General features: G+C 42.8%; 1 protein-coding gene across 1 annotated transcript in view; it reads right to left on the minus strand.

The window, feature by feature from the left end:
• Positions 1–22,742, minus strand: part of LOC309415190 (guanine nucleotide-binding protein G(q) subunit alpha) — a gene marked incomplete at both ends in the record, with an annotated part of 118,571 nt that extends 95,829 nt beyond the window's left edge. Inside the window, one exon of the mRNA XM_082012637.1 lies at positions 22,607–22,742. Coding sequence (XP_081868763.1) covers positions 22,607–22,742 — 136 coding nt within the window. The remainder of the gene's footprint in view (positions 1–22,606) is intronic.
• Positions 22,743–23,821: the final 1,079 nt, after the last annotated feature.

Genomic DNA, 23,821 nt, shown 5'->3' on the forward strand with positions numbered 1-23,821 from the left:
CATAAGGACCAAACCGCACAGTGAGACTGGATTATCGCCATATGAGGTTTTATACGGCATGCCCTATCTCCAAGGGATGCCCATTGGAAACAATGTAGTGGAAGATTATAATATTCGGAAATATGTTATCGTTTTAGGAGAAAGGTTGAAAGAACTAAGAGATATAGGAATAATGGCACAAACCCTACCTTTGGGGTTTGCAATCCATCAATTCAAACCAGGGGATAAGGTACTGATCAAAACTTGGAAGAAAGAAACTTTAGTTCCTTCATGGGAAGGACCCTTTGTTGTATTGTTAACTACAGATACTGCCATCCGGACCGCGGAAAAGGGGTGGACACACGCGACTCGAGTAAAAGGACCCATGAAAGACTGGAAAGTTATTTTACAACCTGGAACCACAAAAATAACATTAAAAAGGGAATGAACGTATGAGAAATGATCACGAATTAAAGACTATAGCATTAAGCAATTATCGGGCAGGACTAAGTTTATGTCCACTATGTAAACCATGTTGTATGATTATTGAGGGTTAGGTGTAACCTGTGTAACAAATATATCATTTCCCACAGAGGCTAACAGGGACGTTTTCAAATTCAAAGCTGAAGTTTCCTCTGCATTTGGTGTGGACAGACTACTCCTATAGGAGATTTCTGGTGGGTAAGATTTATTACTGTCATCGAAATAAAGAAGTCCGCTTGAGAAGGGGGAGAGGGCAAGACCGGGTAGGGATTCTCAGTCGCGACCAAGTAAGGCCAGTCAAGGACGAGCACCCCTTGTAGCTGATGCCTCCGACCATGAGATCCCTTACCGGACCTCTCCTGATTTTACTCAGACTCACCAACCTGGTGACAGGTAATCAAAATTGCACCGAGTGCATAAGAACCGCCCGGCACGGACGAGTAAGTAATAAAACATTAATATACCACACCTATTACGAGTGCAAAGGGAAACAGAACAGGAGTTGTATATACAATGGAACACAATATAAGAAATGCTCGGTGGAAAATGATACTGTTTGTTATGATCCAAAGGAACTTCCTTATCAATAGTGGGTAGAAATGAAAACAAATTCGGAAGTAGGAAGATTAATTGGAATAAGTAAGGATATGGCCAATTTGAGCACATCAGTATCGGTAATTTTTGATGCATGCGATATTATAGATGATGATCTGGATATTAATTGTGGGAGTTTAGAGTGGAGACGGTACTATAGTAATCAACCAAAATATATTTGCCCAGGTGGAGGTGGACGTCAATGTCAGATAAATCCTGATTATGTACCTGGTCAAATGGTGAGATATCAGTCAGCACACCTATGTGGAAGAAGGGGATGGTCTTGTGTATGTTAGGATACTGCAACCTGGGGATATGACAGCCAATGTGGGGATTTACAAGCTTCAATCACAAGGGTACAAACAGACAATAATTGTGCAGCCCGTACCTGTAATTTAGTAAATTTAACCCTTATAAATTTAGAAATTTGGAAACAGAAAAAAATAACCAAAATTGGACTTAAGATATATGGACCTGGAGAAGACCCAGGTGTAGTTATTAATATTGAAATGAAAGAAAAGAGAATCAGAGCAGCATAGACTGTTATTTAAGTCATTTTATCATGAAATGAAAACAGAAACGAAATATGAAATTCCCACAGTGGCTAAAAATCTATTTGTAAATCTTGCTGAGAACATTGCTAAGTCACTAAATGTAACTAATTGTTATGTATGTGGTGGAACTAATCAAGGAGAGAATTGGCCCTGGGAGGCCCAAGAGAGCAACATATCAGACCCTAATGTTTGGAATATATCAACTCAGGTCAGGAAACAACAATGGATATTACAAACCAGCATAATAGGAAGAAGCTGTTGGCAAAATGACGGCGGGAGTAAACCAGTCAGATATTTAGTATGTGAAGGGGGATATAACTGGAATAGTACTTACCAAAAGTGGGATAAATGGGGCACTGCCCAAGAAATAAGTAAAAATCATGCGAATTGGACCAACGGAACCACTATTGATAAAGAGTGGTCAAGTCCAGAAGGGCAATATTCGATCTGTGGGAAATTTGCATATACCCGATTACCAAAAATTGGACCGGAGCGTGCGTGTTAGGAACTATACGGCCAAGCTTTTTCTTATTACCTATAAACCGAGGGGAACACCTAGGAGTACCGGTATATACAGATGCATTAGAAAGTCACAACCAAAGGGAAAAAAAAGAGAGCTACAAATAGGAAAGTGGAAAGATAATGAGTGGCCACCTGAAAGAATAATAGCATATTATGACCCAGCAACATGGGCAGAAGATGGGTCCTGGGGATATAGGACTCCCATTTATATGTTGAATAGAATAATTAGGTTACAAGCTGTAGTGGAAATAATTGTAAATAAAACGGGTGATGCTTTAGGGTTGGTGGCTAAACAAAATACTAAAATGAGTACAGCCCTATATCAAAATAGACTCGCGCTAGACTATTTACTAGCACAGGAAGGAGGAGTCTGTGGAAAATTTAATCTCACAAATTGTTGTTTGGAGATAGATGATGAAGGAAAAGCTATCAATGAATTAGTAAGAGAAATGAAGAAGATAGCCCATGTACCAGTCCAAACATGGAATGAAATAAATGTCCAAAGACTATGGACAATGTGGGAAAATTTATTTTCAGAGAACTGGGTAACGAAAATCATTGTCGTTTTGTTAGGATTGATTGGAGGTATGTTAATAATACCATGTCTAATTCCTTGTCTTTCACGAGCTGTAGCTTCTGCGATTAATGGAATTAAATTTACAGCCATTCCAATAGAACCAACACAGAGTGAGAGAAAACATGTTTTAATGTTGGTAAAACATATAGAGGAACCCGAGTTAATACCCATCAAACCAACTTTAAATAAATTTTACACGAATCACAGTGGTGAAAAAGAAAACGGGGGATTGTGAGGAATGAGTGATTCGTGTAAAGAAAATCTAGTGAATATATGCTTGAAGCAAACGTCATTTATACTGAAATAAAAGAATGTATGTAGGGCATGACCATAAACAGGGGAGTGGTGTTAAATAGAAGAAACCATAATCTTTATGTAACTTCTTGATATGTGTAGCTTATGTAGCTTCCTGATATGTGTATGTTAGCTCCTGATATACTAGTACAAACCAGTGTTGTAGATAACCGCAGAAATGTCGAGAAAATGTATAGCCAAATAAGGTAGCATTATATAAGTAGAAAAACAGAGCGCATGCGCAAACAGAAAGGTCATGTAGAGTGCACTAAGAGGAGCATCTTCCTCCCAACGACCACCAGACGACCACCTAGAAAAAGATGAAGCATGCGCAGACCGGGGAAGTGGTGACGCACTTAGAGAAGGAGTCATCTTCCAAGAAAAAGGCGGAGAAAAGCGAGAAACGAAGCCTAGAAAAGTATAAAGGAAGGAATTGTAAGAAGTGAAGGTGTGCGTCTTGGTGGAGTGGAGACTCCCGGCGCACCCAGCGCTGTTTGCTTGCTTCTATTCGTTTAATAAATTGTAAACTTAAATTGGAATCCTGTTTGGGACTAAATCATTTATCACAATACTGTCCTGATTTCAGCCAGGATAGAGCTGGTTTTCTCCACAGAAGCTAGTGTGAGGCTATATTTTGAATTTGGGATGAGAAAATGTTGATAAGGTGCTAATGTTTTGGGTTTTTGCTAAGCAGTCAAGGACAATCCAGCTTCTCGTGCTGGCCTGCTAGCAAGAAGGCTGGGGTGCACAGTGTGAAATATGTTTATCTGATTCATGTGATGAAGTGTAATCTTCTGTACTTTCATGGATTTCTCCTGCACCATAAAAAGGGGTATTTTACAGGAGAAAGTTAAACTACTTTGCTGGTATATCAGCTCAAACCAGTTTGACCACTGACCGCATAGTATTGTGTAAAGAAAGTGCATGCATAAGGTTTGGGGTCATCCTGGGGGCACGCCGAGGAAGATTCGAGAAGACTCTAGCAGGAGAAGAGGGCATGCGCTGAAGAAGACACGCCTGTTCATTAATATGTATTAGAAGATTCATGAATATGTATTAGCGAACAGGATCACGCTGAGGAAGAGTCGAGAAGATTCTAGAAGGAGAAAAGGGCATGCGCCAAAGAAGACACGCCTATTCATGAATATGTATTAACGGACAGGATATAAACCAGGAACAGGAACTGAACCGCGTGCGTCTTGGTGGAGCAGAGACTCCCGGCGCACCCAGCGCTGTTTACTTGCCTCTATTCGCTTAATAAATTGTAAATTTGAATTGGAATCCTGTTTGGGACTAAATCATTTATAACAATTGGGGGCTCGTCCGGGATGGTCTTGGTTCCTGAATTCTGACTTGATCTAGGAGGGGCGCCCCACCTTTTGGTGGCTCCTGATGGGGTCGGGTCGGGACTAATGCCATCCTGAACCTGAATAGGGGCAAGCAAAGAATTTGATTTTTTTATGAGCTCCCTTGCCGGCTGCAGCAGTTTATTTTGCCCGTAATTCTGCGCGCGAAGATCCGAACGAAGACGACGGAGTCATAAGTATTTAAGGTGTATACCGTTCGGTTGGGTAGGATTCGGTTGCCTGTGTGTGTAAGAGTGTGACTGAGACGGGACCTAGTTCCGAAGCGATTGTGGAGGTCTTCTAACCGCGGTTCCAATCTCCCGCGAGGGACTTGGCCGGTGAAGGACCGAAGCGATTCTTAGAGGATTTGTGGGTGGGCGATAGGTCCTAAACCCCCTGCAAGACACTCTTACTGGTAGCCAAGGGCTGTAGGAATTGCCACAGTAAAAATTCCTGGATGGGTCAGACGAAATCGAGAACCCAGGACCAGAAGAAAGGGAGCGAATTACTAGAAATACCTCCGGAGAGTCCATTAGGAATAATGATTGAAAATTGGAATGATAGGGGCCCCAGAAAAGGAAAAAGTAAATTAAAATTAGTTCAATATATATGTTAATTCAAAGGAACCTTTTAGTCAGGAGGAAAGTGATTATGCAGGATTATGGGACAGAACTTTACGTTCTTTTCCAGCCTCAATACTTACATTAAAAGCAGATGAAAAGTTTGAGGAAGAAGAAGAGGGGAAAAGTGAAAAGGAAAAAGATGATAAATGGGAGCCACTGGATAACCTACCGCCTCCATATTCTAATAATCCATCTCCGGCGGCGGCTCCCCCTCCGGTGGCCGTAGTATCTCCACCACCAACAGCACCGGAATTAGATCGACCTCCGGCTGCATGTACGAGAAGTAGGACTGCTGTATCTGAGGGAGCTTCTCTATATCCCTTACGAGAAGTACCCCTCGGAGGCAATCAGGGAGGCATCGGGTTTGTGGCAGTCCCGTTAAATACCACAGACATAAGAAATTTCAAGAAAGAAATGGGGACCCTATTAGATGATCCCCTCGGAGTAGCTGAAAAATTGGACCAATTCCTAGGCCCCAATACTTATACCTGGGAAGAAATACAGTCCATTTTAGGGATCCTATTCACTGTTGAGGAAAGGGGAATGATTAGACAAGCTGGAATGAGAATTTGGGAAAGACAGAATCAGGCAGGACCCCCGGGAGATCAGAAATGGCCAAATGTGGATCCCCACTGGGATCATCAACAACCCCAAGGAAGACAAAATATGAGGGATTTGAGAACGTTAATCCTACAGGGAATAAGGGAAGCGGTTCCCCGAGGGCAAAACATTACTAAAGCATTTAATGAACAACAAGGGAAAGACGAATCTCCAACAGAATGGTTGGAGAGGTTGAGGAAAAACCTACAAATGTATTCTGGAATTGATCCGAATACAGTGGCTGGGACCGCACTCCTTAAAACACAATTTGTAGCTAAATCCTGGGGGGATATAAGAAGGAAATTAGAAAAACTGGAAGATTGGCAAGAAAGAGGATTAGAGGAGTTACTTAGAGAAGCCCAGAAAGTCTATGTTAGGAGGGACGAAGAAAAACAAAAAACAAAAGCAAAAATTTTTGTAGCAGCAGTAAGGAAAAGTCAGAAAAATAAGACGACTCCTGGAGAGAAAAGGGAAAAAAGAATAGAGCAGACACCCCGGGGACAGCCTTATCGAGAAAGATTTACAATTCCCGTCTGTTACTACTGTAACAAGAGGGGACATGTTCAGAAGAACTGCCGTAAGCGGGAACAAGATGAGAAGATGTTCAAAGAAGACTAGGGGTGTCAGGGGCTCTATCTTCTGGGGACTTCAACATCAACAGAGCCCTTGATAAAATTATTAATTGGTCCCCATAAAGAGAAAGTTTTATTTTTAGTGGATACAGGGGCCGAAAAGAGATTATTTCGCCTTTGAGTGGGAGGACCCCAAAACAGGACGAAAACAACAATTAAGATGGACTGTGTTACCACAAGGGTTTACAGAGTCACCAAATCTATTTGGACAAACTTTAGAAAAAATTCTACAAGATTTCACAATACCTAAGGAGGTAAAATTATTGCAATATGTGGACGATTTATTAGTAGCAGGAGAAACTGAAGAGGGGATCCGAAAAGCCACCATTGAATTGTTAAATTTTCTAGGGGAAAAGGGATTAAAGGTGTCCCGATCAAAGCTACAGTTTGTAGAACAAGAAGTAAAATACTTAAGACGTTGGCTGAGTAAGGGAAGGAAGAAGTTAGATCCTGATAGGGTATCTGGGATTCTATCCTTAAGACCCCCACAAACTAAAACGGAAATTAGGCAAATACTGGGATTATTAGGATATTGTAGACCATGGCTTGAAAATTATAGTGATAAAGTAAAATTCTTACATGAAAAATTAACTAATAACCAACTTAAATGGTTTATTGAAGATGATCAGAGATTTGAGGAAGTAAAAAAGGCATTAATACAAGCACCTGTATTGAGCCTCCCAGATCTAGAAAAACCTTTCTATCTCTTTGTGAATACATCAAGCCAGACAGCATATGGAGTTCTTACTCAAGACTGGGCAGGAATCAAAAAACCCGTGGGGTATTGTTCTAAGTTACTTGATCCAGTAAGCAGAGGATGGCCTGCTTGTCTCCAAGCTTTGGTTGCTACAGCATTATTAATAGAAGAAGTTAGGAAGATTACCTTTAGTTCTCCTTTAAAAGTGTATACCCCACACAATGTCAGAAATGTTTTACAACAAAAAGCGGAAAAATGGTTAACAGACAGCCGAATCCTAAAGTATGAAGCAATACTAATAGACTCCCCTGACTTAGAACTGAGGGTGACTTCTGCTCAGAGTCCAGCACAATTTTTGTTTGGAGAACCATCAGAGGAAGTACAACATAACTGTTTAGAGGTAATTGAGACCCAGACAAAGGTGAGACCAGATTTAAGAGATGCTGAGTTGGAAAATGGAGAAGCGCTGTTTATAGACGGCTCCTCCAGAGTGGTAGAAGGGAAGAGAAAATCGGGTTATGCAGTAATTAATAAGGACTTGGAACTTGTGGAATCAGGACCTCCGAGTCCATCATGGTCAGCTCAGGCTTGTGAGCTGTATGCCCTATGTAGGGCCCTGGAATTATTAAAAGGAAGAAGTGGGACTATATTTACAGATTCTAAATACGCATATGGGGTGGTCCACACTTTTGGAAAAATTTGGGAAGAAAGAGGTTTGATTAATACTCAAGGGAGGAATTTAATACATCAAGAATTAATAGTAAAGATTTTGAAGGCGTTAAGAGAACCAAAGGAGATAGCAGTGGTACATGTGAGGGGACACCAAAAGGGATTAGCTTACTGAACTAGAGGAAATAACTTAGCAGATAAAGAGGCCCAGGAAGCAGCCTTGAGGGCTAAAGTTGCCAAAATTAATGTGATACAAACAAAGGAGGACACCAGCAAAGAACAACAGGAAGCTGGGAGGGGACACAACCAGGACAGCTGACCCAGGCGGGCCAAAGAGATATTCCCTACCATACAACGTCACACCCAGTACATAAACTGGAGTTGGCCGGGGGGTGGAAATTGCTGCTCGGGGACGGGCTATCGATCACCGGGTGGTGAGCAATTGCTGTATTGGGCATCACTTGTTCTTGTACATTTCTTTGTCGGTATTATTATTGTTGTTATCATTGTTGTTTCTTTCTCTCTTTCTGTCCTATTAAACTGTGTTTATCTCAACTCACAAGGTTTTTTTTCTAATTCTCTCCCCTGTCCCACTGGGGGAGGGGGAGTGAGTGAGGGGCTGCGTGGTGCTTAGCTGCCGGCTGGGGCTAAACCATGACACTGATCCACCTGATGATTGTTTTGATGTTCTTCAGTGGCCCCACTCTTGAGTACCTGAGCATCTACGTGATGTACTTGTATGACCAGATTCTCTAGTCGGGCAGCAACCTCTTGCCACAATTCAGCAGCCCAGATGGGCTTGCCTCTGTGCTGCCAGTTGCTCTGCTTCCATTGCTGTAGCCACCCCCATAGAGCATTTGTGACCATCCATGAGTCAGTACAGAGATAGAGTACTGGCCATTTTTCTTGTTCAGCAATATCTAAAGCCAGCTGGATGGCTTTCACCTCTGCAAACTGACTTGATTCACCTTGTCCTTCAGCAGGTTCTGTGACTTGTCGTATAGCACTCCATATAGCAGCTTTTCAACTCCCATGCTTTCATACAATATGACAGGACCCATCAGTGAACAGGGCATATTGCTTTTCATTTTTGGCAGTTTATTATACAGTGGGGGCTCTTCAGCATGCGCCAGCTTCTCTTCTGGCAATATTCCAAAATCTTTGCCTTCTGGCCAGCTCGTTTCAGCTGAGGTAGAGTTAATTTTCTTCCTGATAGCTGCTATGGTGCTGTCGTTTGGATTTGGGATGAAAACGATGTTGATAACACACTGATGTTTTCAGTGGTTGCTAAGCAGCCAAAGACTGTGCAGCTTCTCATGCTGGGTTGCCAGCAAGAAGGCAGGGTGTGCAAGGGAAGCTGGGAGGAGAAACAGCCAGGACAGCTAACCTAAACTGGCCAAAGGGAAATCCATACCATACAATGCCATGCTCAGTATATAAACTGGGGGAGTTGGCTGGGTAGGTGCTGTGGCTCAGGAACTAACTGGGTATCGGTCAGCAGGTGGTGAGCAATTGTGCTGTGCATCACTTGTTTTGTATATTCTTTTAACATAATTATTATTATTCTTTTTTTTTCCATCCTGTTAAATTGTCTTTATCTCAACTGTTACCTTTTATTCTGATTCTCTCCGCCATTTTGCTAGGGGTGAATGAACGGCTGTGTTGTCATTTACCTACACGCTGGTTTAAACCAGAACATCAGTCCATGATCACTTCCAAGATTCCTGGGTGATTTGGGTTTCTATTCGAGCCCACTCTGTGATTAGTGTGACCCACTTACTCCATGTAGCATCGGTCGCATGGTGTGTAGAGGGGACCCTCCCTTTGAACATCCAGCCCAGCACCGGCAGTCGGGGTGCCAGGAGGAGCTGTGCTTCAGTACCAACCACTTCTGAGGCAGCGCGAACTCCTTCATATGCTGCCAATATCTCTTTTTCAGTTGGAGTATAGCAGGACTCAGATCCTCTGTATCCCCAGCTCCAAAACCCTAAGGGTCAACTTGAAATCTCACCTGCTGCTTTCTGCCAGAGACTCCAGGTAGGGCCATTCTCCCTGGCTGCGGTGTAGAGTACATTTTTAACATCTTGTCCTGCCCAGACTGGCCCGAGGGCTACGGCATGAACTATCTCCTGTTTGATTTATTCAAAAGCTTGTTGTTGCTCAGGGCCCCATTTGAAATCATTCTTCTTCTGGGTCACTTGACAGAGAGGGCTTACAATCAGACTGTAATTGGGAATAAGTATTTTCCAAAAACCGACAACACCTAAGAAAGCTTGTGTTTCTTTTTTGCTAGTTGGTGGAGACATAGCTGTTATTTTGTTGATCACATCTGTTGGGATCTGTCGACGTCCATCTTGCCATTTTATTCCTAAAAACTGGATTTCCTGTGCAGGTCCTTTGACCTTACTTTGGTTTATAGAAAAACCGGCTTTCAGTACGATTTGGATTATCTTCTTCCCTTTTTCAAAAACCTGTTCTGCTGTGTTGCCTCAGCGACGATGTCATCAATGTATTGCAGATGCTCTGGAGCTTCACCCTGTTCCAGTGCAGTTTGTATCAGCCCATGGCAAATGGTAGGGCTGTGTTCCCACCCCTGGGGCAGTTGATTCCAGGTGTATTGGACACCCCTCCAAGTGAAAGCAAACTGTGGCCTGCACTCAGCCGCCAAAGGGATTGAGAAAAACATGTTAGCGATATCAATTCTGGCATACCACTTGGCTGCCTTTGACTCCAGTTCGTATTAAAGTTCTAGCATGTCCGGCACAACAGCACTCAGTGGCGGTGTGACTTCATTCAGGCCACGATAGTCTACTGTCAGTCTCCACTCTCCATTAGACTTTCGCACTGGCCATATGGGGCTGTTAAAGGGTGAGCGAGTCTTGCTGATCACTCCTTGCCTCTCCAGACGACAAATCAGCTCATGGATGGGGATCAGGGAGTCTCTGTTGGTGCGATATTGCCGCCAGTGCACTGTTGTGGTAGCGATCGGCACCTGTTGTTCTTTAACCCTCGGCAACCCCACAACAGAAGGGTCCTCTGAGAGACCAGGCAAGGTGGACAGCTGTTTAATTTCTTCCATCTCCAAGGCAGCTCTACCAAAAGCCCACCGGTACCCTTTTGGGTCCTTGAAATACCCTCTCCTGAGGTAGTCTACGGCCAGGAGGCACAAAACCTCTGGGCCAGTCACAATGGGGCTTCTGCCACTCATTCCCAGTTAGGCTCACTTCAGCCTCCAGTACAGTCAGCTGTTGGGATCCCCCTGTCACAGAATCACAGAATCATTAAGGTTGGAAAAGACCTCTAAAATCATCAAGTCCAACCATCAACCCAACACCACCATGCCCACTAAACCATGTCCCGAAGTGCCACGTCTACACATTTTTTGAACACTTCCAGTGATGGTGACTCCACCATCTCCCTGGGCAGCCTGTTCCAATGCTGAACCACTCTCTCAGTAGAGAAATTATTCCTAATATCTAGTCTAAACCTCCCCTGGTGCAACTTGAGGCCATTTCCTCTCGTCCTATGGCTTGTTACTTGGGAGAAGAGACCAACACCCACCTCACCACAACCCCCTTTCAGGTAGTTGTAGAGAGCGATGAGGTTTCCCCTCAGTCTCCTCTTCTCCAGACCGAATAATCCCAGTTCCTTCAGCCACTCCTCATAAGACTTCTGCTGCAGACCCCTCACCAGCTTTGTTGCCCTTCTCTGGACACGCTCCAGCACCTCAACGTCCTTCCTGTAGTGAGGTGCCCAAAACTGAACACAATATTTGAGGTGTGGCCTCACCATTAATACAGATGAGTTCTGCCCCTATATGGCTTGATGGCATTAGGGTACACTGTGCACCAGTGTCCACTAGTGCCTTATACTCCAGTGGGTCTTATTTGCCAGGCCATCGAATCCACAGAGTCCAATAAACTCGGTTATTCCTCTCCTCCACCTGGCTGGAGGCAGGGCCCCTCTAATTCAAGCCATAGTATATGTTACTCACTTTATTAATTTATATATTAATTTATTATTTAATAAAGTCCCTTTATTAAGATCAGAAGTCAGACCAGCCCTTCTACTCTGTGTGGGAAACTGCTCACTGGAAACTGGAGCAGCAATTTTACTGAAAGAACTCCCTTTTGTGATCACTTCTCCTTGCAGCTCACATACCCGGGCCTCTAAGGTCAAGGTAGATTCTCCGTCCCACCTCCTCATGTCCTCTCCATGGTCATGCAGACAAAACCACAGGGTGGCCAGAGGTGTGTACCCCCTATATCCTCTCTCTTGAGCAGAAGAACGCTTTCTCCTAATGGCTGAGATACCGGTCCGTACGGGTGGAGGGTAGGGCATATCCTCTTTGAATTGCCGGAACTCCCGGGACAGTTTCTCTACAGCAGAGACACAGGCCCATAGGGAGGAAGAGAGACTTTCTTCGTATTGCCGGAGTTGGCCAGCCACTTCATCCACCGTTGGTGCCTCTCTGTCTTTCCAGGCCATTACTGCTAATGAGTTGGCATATGATGATGGTGCACTCCGTACAAACTTCCGCCACATGGGTCGCGTGCAATTGACTTCATCTGGATCTTTGGATGATTGCCCATTGTCCAAGTCACCATAAATCACCTCCAGCACAGCTAGCTCCCTCAGGTACTGGATACCTTTCTCCATGGTGGTCCACTTGCCTGGGTGACATAGAACATCTTCCTTGAAGGGATACCTTTCCTTCACACCCGACAGGAGTCGTCTCCAGAGGCTGAGGACTCGTGCGCCTTTTCCAATAGCTTTGTCAATGCCACCTTCCCTAGAAAGGGATCCCAGCTGCTTGGCTTCCCTACCCTCTAATTCCAGGCTACTGGCCCCATTATCCCAGCATCGGAGCAGCCAGGTGGCAATGTGCTCACCTGGACGACGGCTGAAATCCTTTCTCATATCTCGCAATTCACTCAGGGATCAGGTGATTACGACCTCATGTATGAGTTCTTCCTCTTCCTCCTGTCCAAGCAGCAACTGCCTCTCTTCCCTCTTCTGTTCTCGTGATGGCCCTGTTCCTGAGTAGGCTGCCTTCTCCATTTCTTCCTCTGTATCTCTCTTCGAAAAAGCTGCTTTGTCCATTACTAAATGAGCTGACTTCTGCTTCCAAGATTTCTTCTTTTGTACAGGGGAGACTGATACCGGGACAGGCTGGTTCTCTGGTTCCGCTGCAGTGCCTGTCACAGGTGTCAGAGTAGCCACAGAGCCCATTGCTGGGGTCAGGTTAGCCGCAGTACCCGTCACATTGTCATCAGATCCAGAGACCCTCTCTCCCCTTTGCATAGTGTTAAATAGAGCTCGGTAGGCATGGGCCAGGCCCCAGCACACTGCAATGATTTGTGTCTCCTTGGAACTGCCAGGACAACAGCATACTTCTTCCAAATATTCTGCTAGTTTATCAGGATTCTGCACTTGTTCGGGAGTGAAGTTCCAAAACACCGGAGGTGCCCACCGCCCTAGGCATTTGCCCATGCCGTTCCACACACCCTGCCATTCATAACTATCCAGCCTTGGGGCAGATCTCTGGATGATATTCTTAAATTGCTTGCCAACCTTAGACAAAACTGAAACAGTGTTCCCCAGAAGTAGCAATAGAAGTATTTTAACTACCCAAGGGTGTTCAAAATACTGAAAAGTTATTGTGATGAAGGAGGAGACATTATGATAGAGGGTAGCAAAGGTACCATTCTGCATTTCCTCCATAAAAAGCCTTTTGGAGGCAGAAGTATAATTGCTAATTGTCTCCACAAGATAGTACTCGAAATACAGTAATGGCTTTAGCACACAGCTCAGATACCACATTAAGCTCATGGTCAGTGTCCTAAAAACAAATCTCGCAGGCAAGACATTACTAATCATTGCAGGGTACGGCAGCCTGCAGAAGCCAACACCAATCTGTAACACATATGGCAAAGACAAGAGCATGATGCAAATGAAATAAACGAATATTGTTACCTGCAACTGTTAACAGGTATAAATCCCCTAGTATGCTCCGCTTGATCTGTTATTATCTCAAACCCTTCGGGCCCCATGTTGGGCACCAAAAAGAACTGTCATGGTTTAGCCCCAGCCAGCAACTAAGCACCACACAGCCGCTCGCTCGCCTCCCCCCACCAGGTGGGACGGGAGAGAGAATTGGAAAAAACCTCATGGGTTGAGATAAAAACAGTTTAATAGGACAACAGAAGAAGAGGAAACAACAATGATAACAATAATATTACTGATAAAGGAATATACAGAAAACAAGTAATGCACAATGCAACAACTGCTCACCACCCAGTGATCCATAGCCTGTCCCCGAGCAGCGAATCCCACCCCCTGGCCAACTCCAGTTTATATACTGAGCATGACGTCATATGGTAGGGAATATCTCTTTGGCCAGTCTGGGTCAGCTGTCCTGGCATCCTGGCTGTGCCCCCTCCCAGCTTCTTGTGCACCTCCTCACTGGCAGAGCATGAGGATCTGAAAAGTCCTTGACTTAGTATAAGCACTACAACTACTTAGCAACAACCAAAACCATCAGTGTGTTATCAACATTATTCTTATACCAAATTCAAAACACAGCACTATACCAGCCATCCGGAAGAAAAAACAACTCTATCCCAGCCAAAACAAGGACATCCAGTATTCAAATGGATTTTTCCTTATCATTTATGGGTTTTCAGAGATAAAGAAAATAGTATAGCATCAAAAAGCCAGCTCCACTTATAGCTGATTCCAATAATGGCTAAGGAGAGCCTGGGAAATGACTTGTCATTATTTGCTTTTTCAGCTCAAGATGCAAAAAGTTCCACAGACTGAGGGCTCAGAAGACCACTACAAATAAAACCAAAAACACAGGGATATAAAAGGAAAAATGAGAAGTCTGCCTGCTCTTTTTAATAAATAATGGCAAAGAACCAAGCATGACTACTTGAAGGCTAAAGGAGATCTATTTGTTGAGGCCTAACCGTCTTCAAGGTTTTCACTGCCTAGTTACCATAAGAGCACTGAGCAGCAGTTTTACATTAAAAAAGAACCTACAGATAGATCTTGGCCTTTGCAAGATCTCCTGAGTTTGTATCACACTTATGTTAGCAAGTGTTGGGAGGGAAAGAGAAGGGAGTGTTTTTATCTTGTGTTACTTAAAAAAAGGTTTTGTTTTGTGTGCAAAGGCAATTTGCTGGCAGTAGACAGAGCCTATAAGCATTGCGCAGAAGAGCTGAGATTTTTATCATGATCAAGTGTTATTTATCAGGATGTGCTGGTACTGGCCTGGGCTTATGTGCACAATATCATTAAATACTTCACATATGGCTTTAGGGGCATTCTCAAACTGTGTGTACCCGAGTTGAAATATCTCAGTCCTGCTGTGACCACTCCATTTGTAATTATTTGCCAAACCCCTTGCACCATGATGCTTACCACACTGGGTATACTGACACCAGGTCAGTCCTGAAAAGGCTGTTGTATTCCTTCTACAAATCTCAACAGTGGCATCTCAACTAGCAGAAAAATTTTACTTCTGTACTTGCAGTAAAGAATATATACACACCTCGGTGTTCATTTCTCATTGTCTGCAATTCAGAAGTGATGTTGGAAAGGATTAAAAAGAGAACTATAAGAATGATTAAAGGATTCAAGAATTCACCCTACAGTTAGCATTAGGAAATCAATTCATTTAGCTTCATGAAATCATACAAAGATTAATTAGTATCTTGTTCTCAGTTTCTAAGTGTCCACAGGTCAGATATCTAATATCAGAGGTCAAAATAGACAAGATATAATAACAAGTGACTAGAAGCAAATCCTGGACAAATCCAAGCTAAGAACCAGGACAAGGGGAAAGTTATTTTTTATAATATACCAAGAATTGTGCAAGTACCTCCATCTCTAAGAGTTTTTAGCTCAAGACTGCATTTTTTGACCTAAAATTAATGATTTTGGTCATACATTTCCTATTTGAAGGGGGGGGGGGGGGGGAAAATCACAGAGTCTTCTTTTCTCTTATAGGTTCATATATATCACAAAAGCTTTTATAGAGGTGAAGTCATACACCCACATCAACACTCTGAAAGCAAATGGGCATGTGAATGCTCAACACCTTTAAATAGTGGCCACAAGTTCAACTATTTGCCACTGTAGAAGATTAACCCTCAGGCATTCACATTCAATCTCTCCCCTCCCCCTCAGAACCTGATGAAGATGCATAAGCCATTCCTTTGTTTTCAGCACTCTGGTGGGTTGATCCTGGCCAGCAGCTAAGCCCTCACCCAGTCGCTTGCTCCCCCCACAGTAGGATGAGGAAAAGAATCAGAAGAGCAAAAGCTGAAAACATGTGGATCAAGATAAAGACAGTTTAATAGGTGAAGCAAAGGCCACAGGTGCAAGCAAAGAAAAAAAGGAATTAATTCACTACTTCCCATTGACATGCAGGTGTTCAGCCACGTCCTGGAAAGCAGGGCCTCAGCATGTGCAACAGTTATTTGGGAAGACAAATGCCATAACCACGAACATTTTCCCCCTTCCTCCTTCTTTCACAGAGCTTTTATTGCTGAGCATGACATTATATGTTATGGAATAGCTGTCCTGTCTGTGTCCCCTCCAAACTTCCTCCCCCCCCCCCCCCCGCCACTTATTCACTTGGTGGGGGGCGGTGGGGGGGAAAAAAAAAAAGAGAAAATCTTGACACTCTGAAAGCACTGATAAGCAATAGAGAAAACATTGGTGATATCAACACTGTTTTAGTCACAAATCCAAAACACAGCACCATACAGGCTGCTATGAGAAAAATTAACTCCATCCCAGCCAGATCCAGTACAAGCATTTGTTGCTAGTATTGCCCTGGTTTGAGATGAAGTGGCACACATAATGCTTAGTAAATCCAGTATCAGAGTAAAAGAAAAAAAAGTCCCATATTAGGTCCTCAGTTTCCCAAGCATGATAGGTTCCTAAAAGTACAAGGAATGATGGCACCTTTCCCAACTTTTATGCATTTGAGTTTTTCTGGCCTTATAAGTTAGCATTTGCTGCTATGGAAACCTTCTGGATGACTTTCTGGCTGACTCCCATTTACCCAGAAATGTGGGTTGAAATGGTTTCATGCATTCTTATCCAACATTCTCTAACATGAGCAAGAGAATTAACATTCATATTAAAGAGCTGAAATACTCTCACAAGTATAAATTGTGAGAGGAGTGGCTGGAGAGCAGCCCTGCAGAAAGGGATCTGGGGGTGCTGGTTGACTGATTGGCTCAATATGAGTCAGCAGTGTGCCCTGGCAGCCAAGAGGGCAAACCTCATCCTGGGGTGCATTAAACACAGCATAACCAGCTGGTCAAAAGAGGTGATTATCCTGCTGTATTTAGTGTTGGTGCAGCCTCACCTTGAGTACTGTGTGCAGTTCTGGGTCCCACAATTTAAGAAGGATGTTAAAGTACTCAAATGCATCCAGAGGAGGGCAACAAAGCTGGTGAAAGGGCTGGAAGGCATGTCCTATGAGGAGCAGCTGTGGACATTGGGTTTGTCTAGTTTGGAGACTAGGAGGCTGAGGGGCAACCTCATTGCTCTCTATAGCTTCCTGAGGAGGGGAAGTGGAGAGGGAGGTGCTGATCTCTTCTCCCTGGTGTCCAGTGACAGGATGTGTGGGAATGGTTCAAAGCTGCATCAGAGGAGGTTCAGACTGTACATTAGGAAGCATTTCTTTACCGAGAGAGTGGTCAAACACTGGAACAGGCTTCCTAGAGAGGTGGTCGATGCCCCAAGCCTGTCAATGTTTAAAAGGCATTTGGACAATGCCCTTAATAACATGCTTTAAGTTTTGGTCAGCCATGAAGCGGTCTGGTAGTTGGACTAGATGATCATTGAAGGTCTCTTCCAACTGAACTATTCTATTCTATTCTTAAATTTAGCTTGAACAAAAACAAACAAAGAGACCTACATTTATGTTGTTCCTGGAACTTCCCCAATAACTTTTAAAACTTTCCAAACTGTAGTATCACTTAGACTCACGCCCTTCAGTAGTAATGCATCTCATTTCTTTGCACTGGGTTAACACAATACTTAAAGCCTGCTGCATGCTTACTTCTTTGATCTTAAGAATACCATATATATGGCTTCATAGTATTTCCTACATTCAAGTCCTTCCTCAGTTTTGATATTTCTTTCTTGCTCTTGACTCTTGCTAGTCAGACTTTTTAAATAAGTAGACCAAATAAAAGGTTAATGTTGAAAAACTTCCCATAATTTTATTAGCAACAGCTGTTCATACAGTCTTGTTCAAGTATGAGAAAACATCTTTCCTGAGTGTTACTCTATTCAGCAGAGCAAGAAGCACACATCTACTTTCCTGGGATTAATTTTGCAGAGACTGTCATATTGCTTCAAAAGAAATGCTGTCCCTTATGAAATTGCCATCACCTTTATACACCAACAAAAATAATTTGAAGTAGGTAAAAACACAGAATTATTTCTTAACATTAAAATATATAACCAAAAGTCCCTTCTCGAGAGATTCCTCTGTTCAGCATATATGTTTCCCTCCTGTATGAATTCAATATTGTTTTTAATGGGAAGTAAAAATTTGGGGTCCCTTGGCTTTTTGACATATGAGCAAAATTAAGTTAGTCAGAATTCTTTGACTACTGAGGTTCTAAGCTAATTTCCATTAACTACAGTAGATCACTTCTAAAGAAGGAAAATCAAAACAAAACAAAAAAAAACCCACAAGAAAATCCTTTAAGGGCTGAAAATAAAATATCCCTAAATTAAAAAATTTATAAAAATATAAAAAATATGTTCTTTTCCAACAAACATGAAATCATTATATCACATTGATATCAAGATGATGATTCATGTTTTCCTCAAAACCAGTTATTTTTATATATGGATGTATATGTCTATATATAATAGAATATATCAGTGTTTGTCATCCAGAATCAAATTAGATAACCTTAAAAACAGCTTATCCAAAGAGATACTTACCAATCTAGTTTCAACAAAAATCATCAAGATATATAAAGTATTTGTTTGTTTTCTAATTGTAAATACATACTGTAAGTACCTAAAATTATTTTCAAGTGTTCATTGCGAGTATAAGTATGGATCAATACAAGATAATAAGAAAAGGTTACAATGCTCCTTCAAAATAATTTTCTGCTTTAATGAAAAGCAAAGAAAATAGCCAATTAGAATATACTATCCAATATCAGCATTTTTAAATTGTGTGCTTAAAACTGAAACACACATAGTATCGGTTTACCTACTTATATAAGTAGAAGAGACTGTCTATTTGCATAGGTATTTCAGATTACAGCAGGGAAGGAAGATTCATTGTTGGCTTGATGGACCCACTTCCTCCAAGTTTTTTTTACATCTAAGTCTTTGCTAATTCAGCGAGTTCTGCATGCAAATCTTTCATTCAGCTAACACAGGTGTAAAAATAAATAAATAAAATACATACATAAATATATATATATATCCTTAAAAAAAAAAGTCTTCCAGTTAAGACTAGTTGCAATTCATGCTAAATTCAAACGGTTTACATCCTGCCTGTTTCCTTTGGTAACATATAGAGAATGAAAGGATACTCATATTTGACGCCTTGCTTCACTGACCCATCTGCTATTTCAAACAAAAACACCTTTGCCTTAAGAGCCATGTTTTGCACGTCACAATACCTGCAAGCGTGATACAAAACAGCACAGTCAAGCCCTCCAATACTTAATTTTGCCAAAGCTTATAGATATATAGACATAGCTAGCAAGATATTGCTAATTCTTTTCTTAGATACTCAAGATACTTTCCCGATGAGAAAATAATGCATAAGTATATACAGTGTACAGGCATAGTATGTCCAGTAATGAGGGTTTATGGCTACAATCTAACATTTAGGCCCAAACATTGCTTTCCGAGACCAGGCAAAACTTCCACTGATGACAGTTAAAATGATATACATCGAAAGCTAGAACACATGGGTCTTACTACTTAAGCATATATGTATGCATTTATTGTTAAAACAGAAGCATGCAGAATACTGTACAGTCTGGTACATACCAATATAAAACACTAAAAACACCTAGCTTTTTTCGTACTATAACAATATATGTTTTTACAACAGCAAACAACAGATGGATATTAACAACTTTACGCTCTGGAGAACAATTATAAGGTTTTACAAAGTGTTCAGTAGTAATGAAATCCAGAAGAATTTGAAAAATACAGGAGACAAAAACCAAATTCAGTGGAAGACTGAATTTCTTCCAAAGTACTGTAAACATTACAGCCAAGTTGTGCTAGCTGAACTATTACTATGTCTTTGTAATACACTTCAGTGCATATGTTAGCGTTCTCACTTTTTAGAGTTACAATAATAAAAAAAAGAAACTTTGCTTAATTTTTAGAATAGAACAGGACAATGATGTTCAATGCAGTACCTAAAAGTGGTATTTTAATGTTTAATCATGGAGAGGGTTTAGTTTTAACTAATAATTTAAAATAACCTTATGTCCATGCAAAAAACGGTTTTCCAGAAATTACTTTCAACATTTTAAACTCTTTGATCCCATGAAAAGTAAAAAGATATCATTATTAATACACAAGAAGGGTGTACGCAGCATAGTGTGTGTCACACAGTAACAGTAACCCGCACAGTTAGGAAGGAGATATTTCACTTTGCAAGGAAGCACTATAATTTCTACAAGTTAAGGGGGGGGGGGGGGGGAAATCCTATTTTCTGACACAGAATTTTTTCTTTATATTTGCTACATATGTGCATTTGTAGGCACATCTAATTTTTAAACAATTAAAAAAATGTGGCATAGATATGCTCATTTGTTCCTTAAAACCTTTTGAGTTAATACCTTTCACTTTGCACTTGCAGCAAGTTCAAAGAGCATGTGTGGTCAATTAACATAGCTCAGATTAAGCTGTGTCTCTCCTTATGATCAAAAGGATATACCTTTGTCTCATGTTCAAAAGCCTTTAACCCACTTAGGCTTCTAAGTCCAACAACACTTTTCAAAGTGGGACTGAGAAGTTGGCACTTTTGAAAAGAGTTTGCCTAATATTTACATAAAATGAAGTTAAACAATACTGCTACTTTAAGTTTTGAGGGACAAAGATATGTAATGGGACAGTAGAGATCAAGTCAATTAAAAAATGGATGACTGTAAGCAATTTCAGACATTTATGTTCCCAGTATCACCATTTCAATTATTATTTTCCTATTTTTAAAATAGTTTTGTCCATCTCAACCATATGAATGACCCAAACAAACAACACAACCTCTCTTGGTTTCTCATACATCATGCTTACATCTTCAGAAGCATGATTTATACTGATATATGCAGAAAACGTTCATACAGGCAGTGAGTTTTCTCCAAAAGTCTGAAGTAATGCCACAATTAGGCCCTAATCTACCACTACCTATCCGTACACTTAACATAATCAGTGGATTTATTTTATAAAACAATACAATTTCTGCACTACAGATTGTAGAATCAAATCCCTGAATTCCTTCCCTGGGTGGTATATGTTGGTATCATTCAATAAGTTTCATGCATTTTTAAAAACTTGGGAGAAACCTCTAGCATTACTGCAAGAAAACCAGGAAATGCAAAAACAATTTGGACCTGAGTAACAAGTCAAATGTCAACTGCCTCTCCTGTAGCAAGTGTATATAGTTAAGTAATTATACTTAAACATCCATAAAATTAAACAAATGCAAGCTATCTGTCCTTTATTTTATCTTGGTTTTGGATCTTGAAATAGCCACAGCACACACTTCCATCAACCAAAAATTAGGCCAAAATGAGACAGAACGTTATTACTGGTAGCATTGTATCTGTCTCCACCCCTCCTTTTTCCACATTTAGTTAAGGATCCCAATACCTTTTCTCCATATACAGAAGACCAACTGTATTATTTAAAGTAGGAAATAACACATTCATAAGCAAGCATTAAAGTAAACTCTGACTTCCTTCCAACCCACCTTATTGAAAAGGCAGTTTATTCCCTCAATATGTACATGACCGAAGACAAAAGTCTTTGGCATAAACACCCCACATCCACTTGGAACGTTCCCATTCATCCACACACCAAACACTGGTGCAGACATATTTCAAGGCCTGCTAGTCTAAGACAGAAGCTGTATTACTACAAGAACTACACAATATAGTAGAGCACATCAGATATAGACAAATGTTTTTTAATTCAAAAGGCTTGTTTTAACACGAGCCAAATTCCTATTAAACAAACATTGCCTTTGCACACTTGTGTCTCCAAAATAACAACCTCTGTTTTAATTAGAGAGATGATACAATAGATTTTATTTCCTGAACAGTGGGTGGATTCCAAAGGTATTAAAGATCCTGTTATCCTCCAGCATATTTAAGATTACTCTTCAGCTTCATGGGTGCATCTGGGTCTTTATGGTTTCTTTCTCTTCTGCTTTAAAAATCAGTCTACAATCTGGGCATAAGCCCCTTATTCCAGTTTGCCTCATTAAATAAAAATCACAATTTAAAAAATGCAACCGGTGACCCAACAACCTTTCCAAGGCTCACAGAACAATGCAGATATTAAAGCCTGTTACCATCAATCTGTAAAGCAACTTCCCCTGCGAGTTCTTTCATTAATCTGCTTCCTTACCATCACACTCCTACACCCATCATCGCCGATATTCCCCCAAAAAACCCTCACCAGCCATCCTTTCCCTCTTCATTTTGGAAGACCAGGTTCCCTACCATATCAAACCCACCTAGAGGAACCACAGTTATTTACCCAGCTACAAGCGCCTCGGCGAAGCCTGCACACGGGCGCACACACAACGCGGCGGCGGAGGAACGACGAGCGTGTCACCACCGCCATCGCCACGGCCGCCCCGTGGCGAAGATGGCGAGCGCCCAGGGGAAACTGAACCGACCGCGCCATGTAACGCACCAGTGAGGCCAGCCGGAGGGAGCCCGGGGCGGCGATGTCTGGGCTGCACCCCCAGCGGCTCTTAAGGCGTGTGTGCCGACGGCGGCCCGCACTCACCCAGCAGCAGCAGCTTCAGTTCCCGACGGGCGTCCCGCTTGTCCCGGCGCAGCTGCCGTTCGATCTCGTCGTTGATCCGCCGGGCTTCCTTGGCTTCCTCGCTCAGACAGCACGCCATGATGGACTCCAAAGTCATTCTTCCTAACTGGTTCAGACACAACCCCCACCCTAAGAACGCGCGCGCGCACACACCCCACCAGCGCACCAGCCCCAGGGGACACAGACGCTCTCTGTCCTGGAGCCCCCACAACTGCAGGGCAAGCGCAGGGACCTGCCTCGATGCCACACACGGGCAAGGAGAAAGAGAGGGAGCCCCTAGCAGCACAGATCCCTCGTTCCCTGCCTCTAATAGTCGCCGCTTACAACTCCTCCTCTCCTTTAAATTATACACCAAGCAACATGAAAACATCCACCATAGCAGCAGCGCTATCTAGACGAGCCAAGCTGCTCAGCACAGACACTCCTCTCCCTCCTTCCCTCACCGCTACCTCTGCCACCGCCTCTTCCTCCTACAACCAACACAGTCCCCGAGTGTCCCTTGCAAACTACACCCCCACCATCCTCCGAAGTAACCACCCCCCACGGAAATGCTAATGACTGCTAATCCCCCCCCCCCTTCCCTGTCGCTCCCTCTGTCTTAAAGCGAGATTTCGGCTCCTCCGAAAGTGGGCAAGCCCGCCGCCACCCGGCAATCTCAGCTTGCGCCTGGCGGGACAACTTTCTTACGGTGGACCTTTCTTCCAGGCACGGTCGCCCGCCCCTCTCCCGGGGAGAGCTGCTGCCGAAGAGCTGTCGCAGCTCGTTCCTGCCCTGACAGTAAGAAAGAGAGATGGAACAGGTAAAAAGGGCGCTACCAGAGAGGAAGAGAAGGCAGGCAAAGACTGGAGCATGCACAGCGTGAGCCCAGCTCGCCGGGCTTTTCAATAGCCTGGCTCCGCGGGCGTGGTGAGGCAGAAATATGGCGGACTGTGCTGCTGCCTCTCCCACTCTTCTCCTGCGCCGCTGCGCGCCAGGAATGAGCGGCTGGTGGAGCCAGGAACTCCCGGGATGCTACCCCCGACCAAGTCCGGCGCTCGAAGGCAGCCCCTGCCAGGCCCACAGCCGTCGGGGAGAGGATGAGAGGGGAAGGGAGCAGATGATCTCACACCAAACGGCCGCGGGGAACAGCGCCTTCTCTTATTTGTCCTGTAGGGAAGATTTTTTTTTTTTTAACAT

Source organism: Phaethon aethereus (assembly GCF_964289735.1).
Source record: "Phaethon aethereus genome assembly, chromosome: W".
Taxonomy (NCBI): domain Eukaryota; kingdom Metazoa; phylum Chordata; class Aves; order Phaethontiformes; family Phaethontidae; genus Phaethon; species Phaethon aethereus.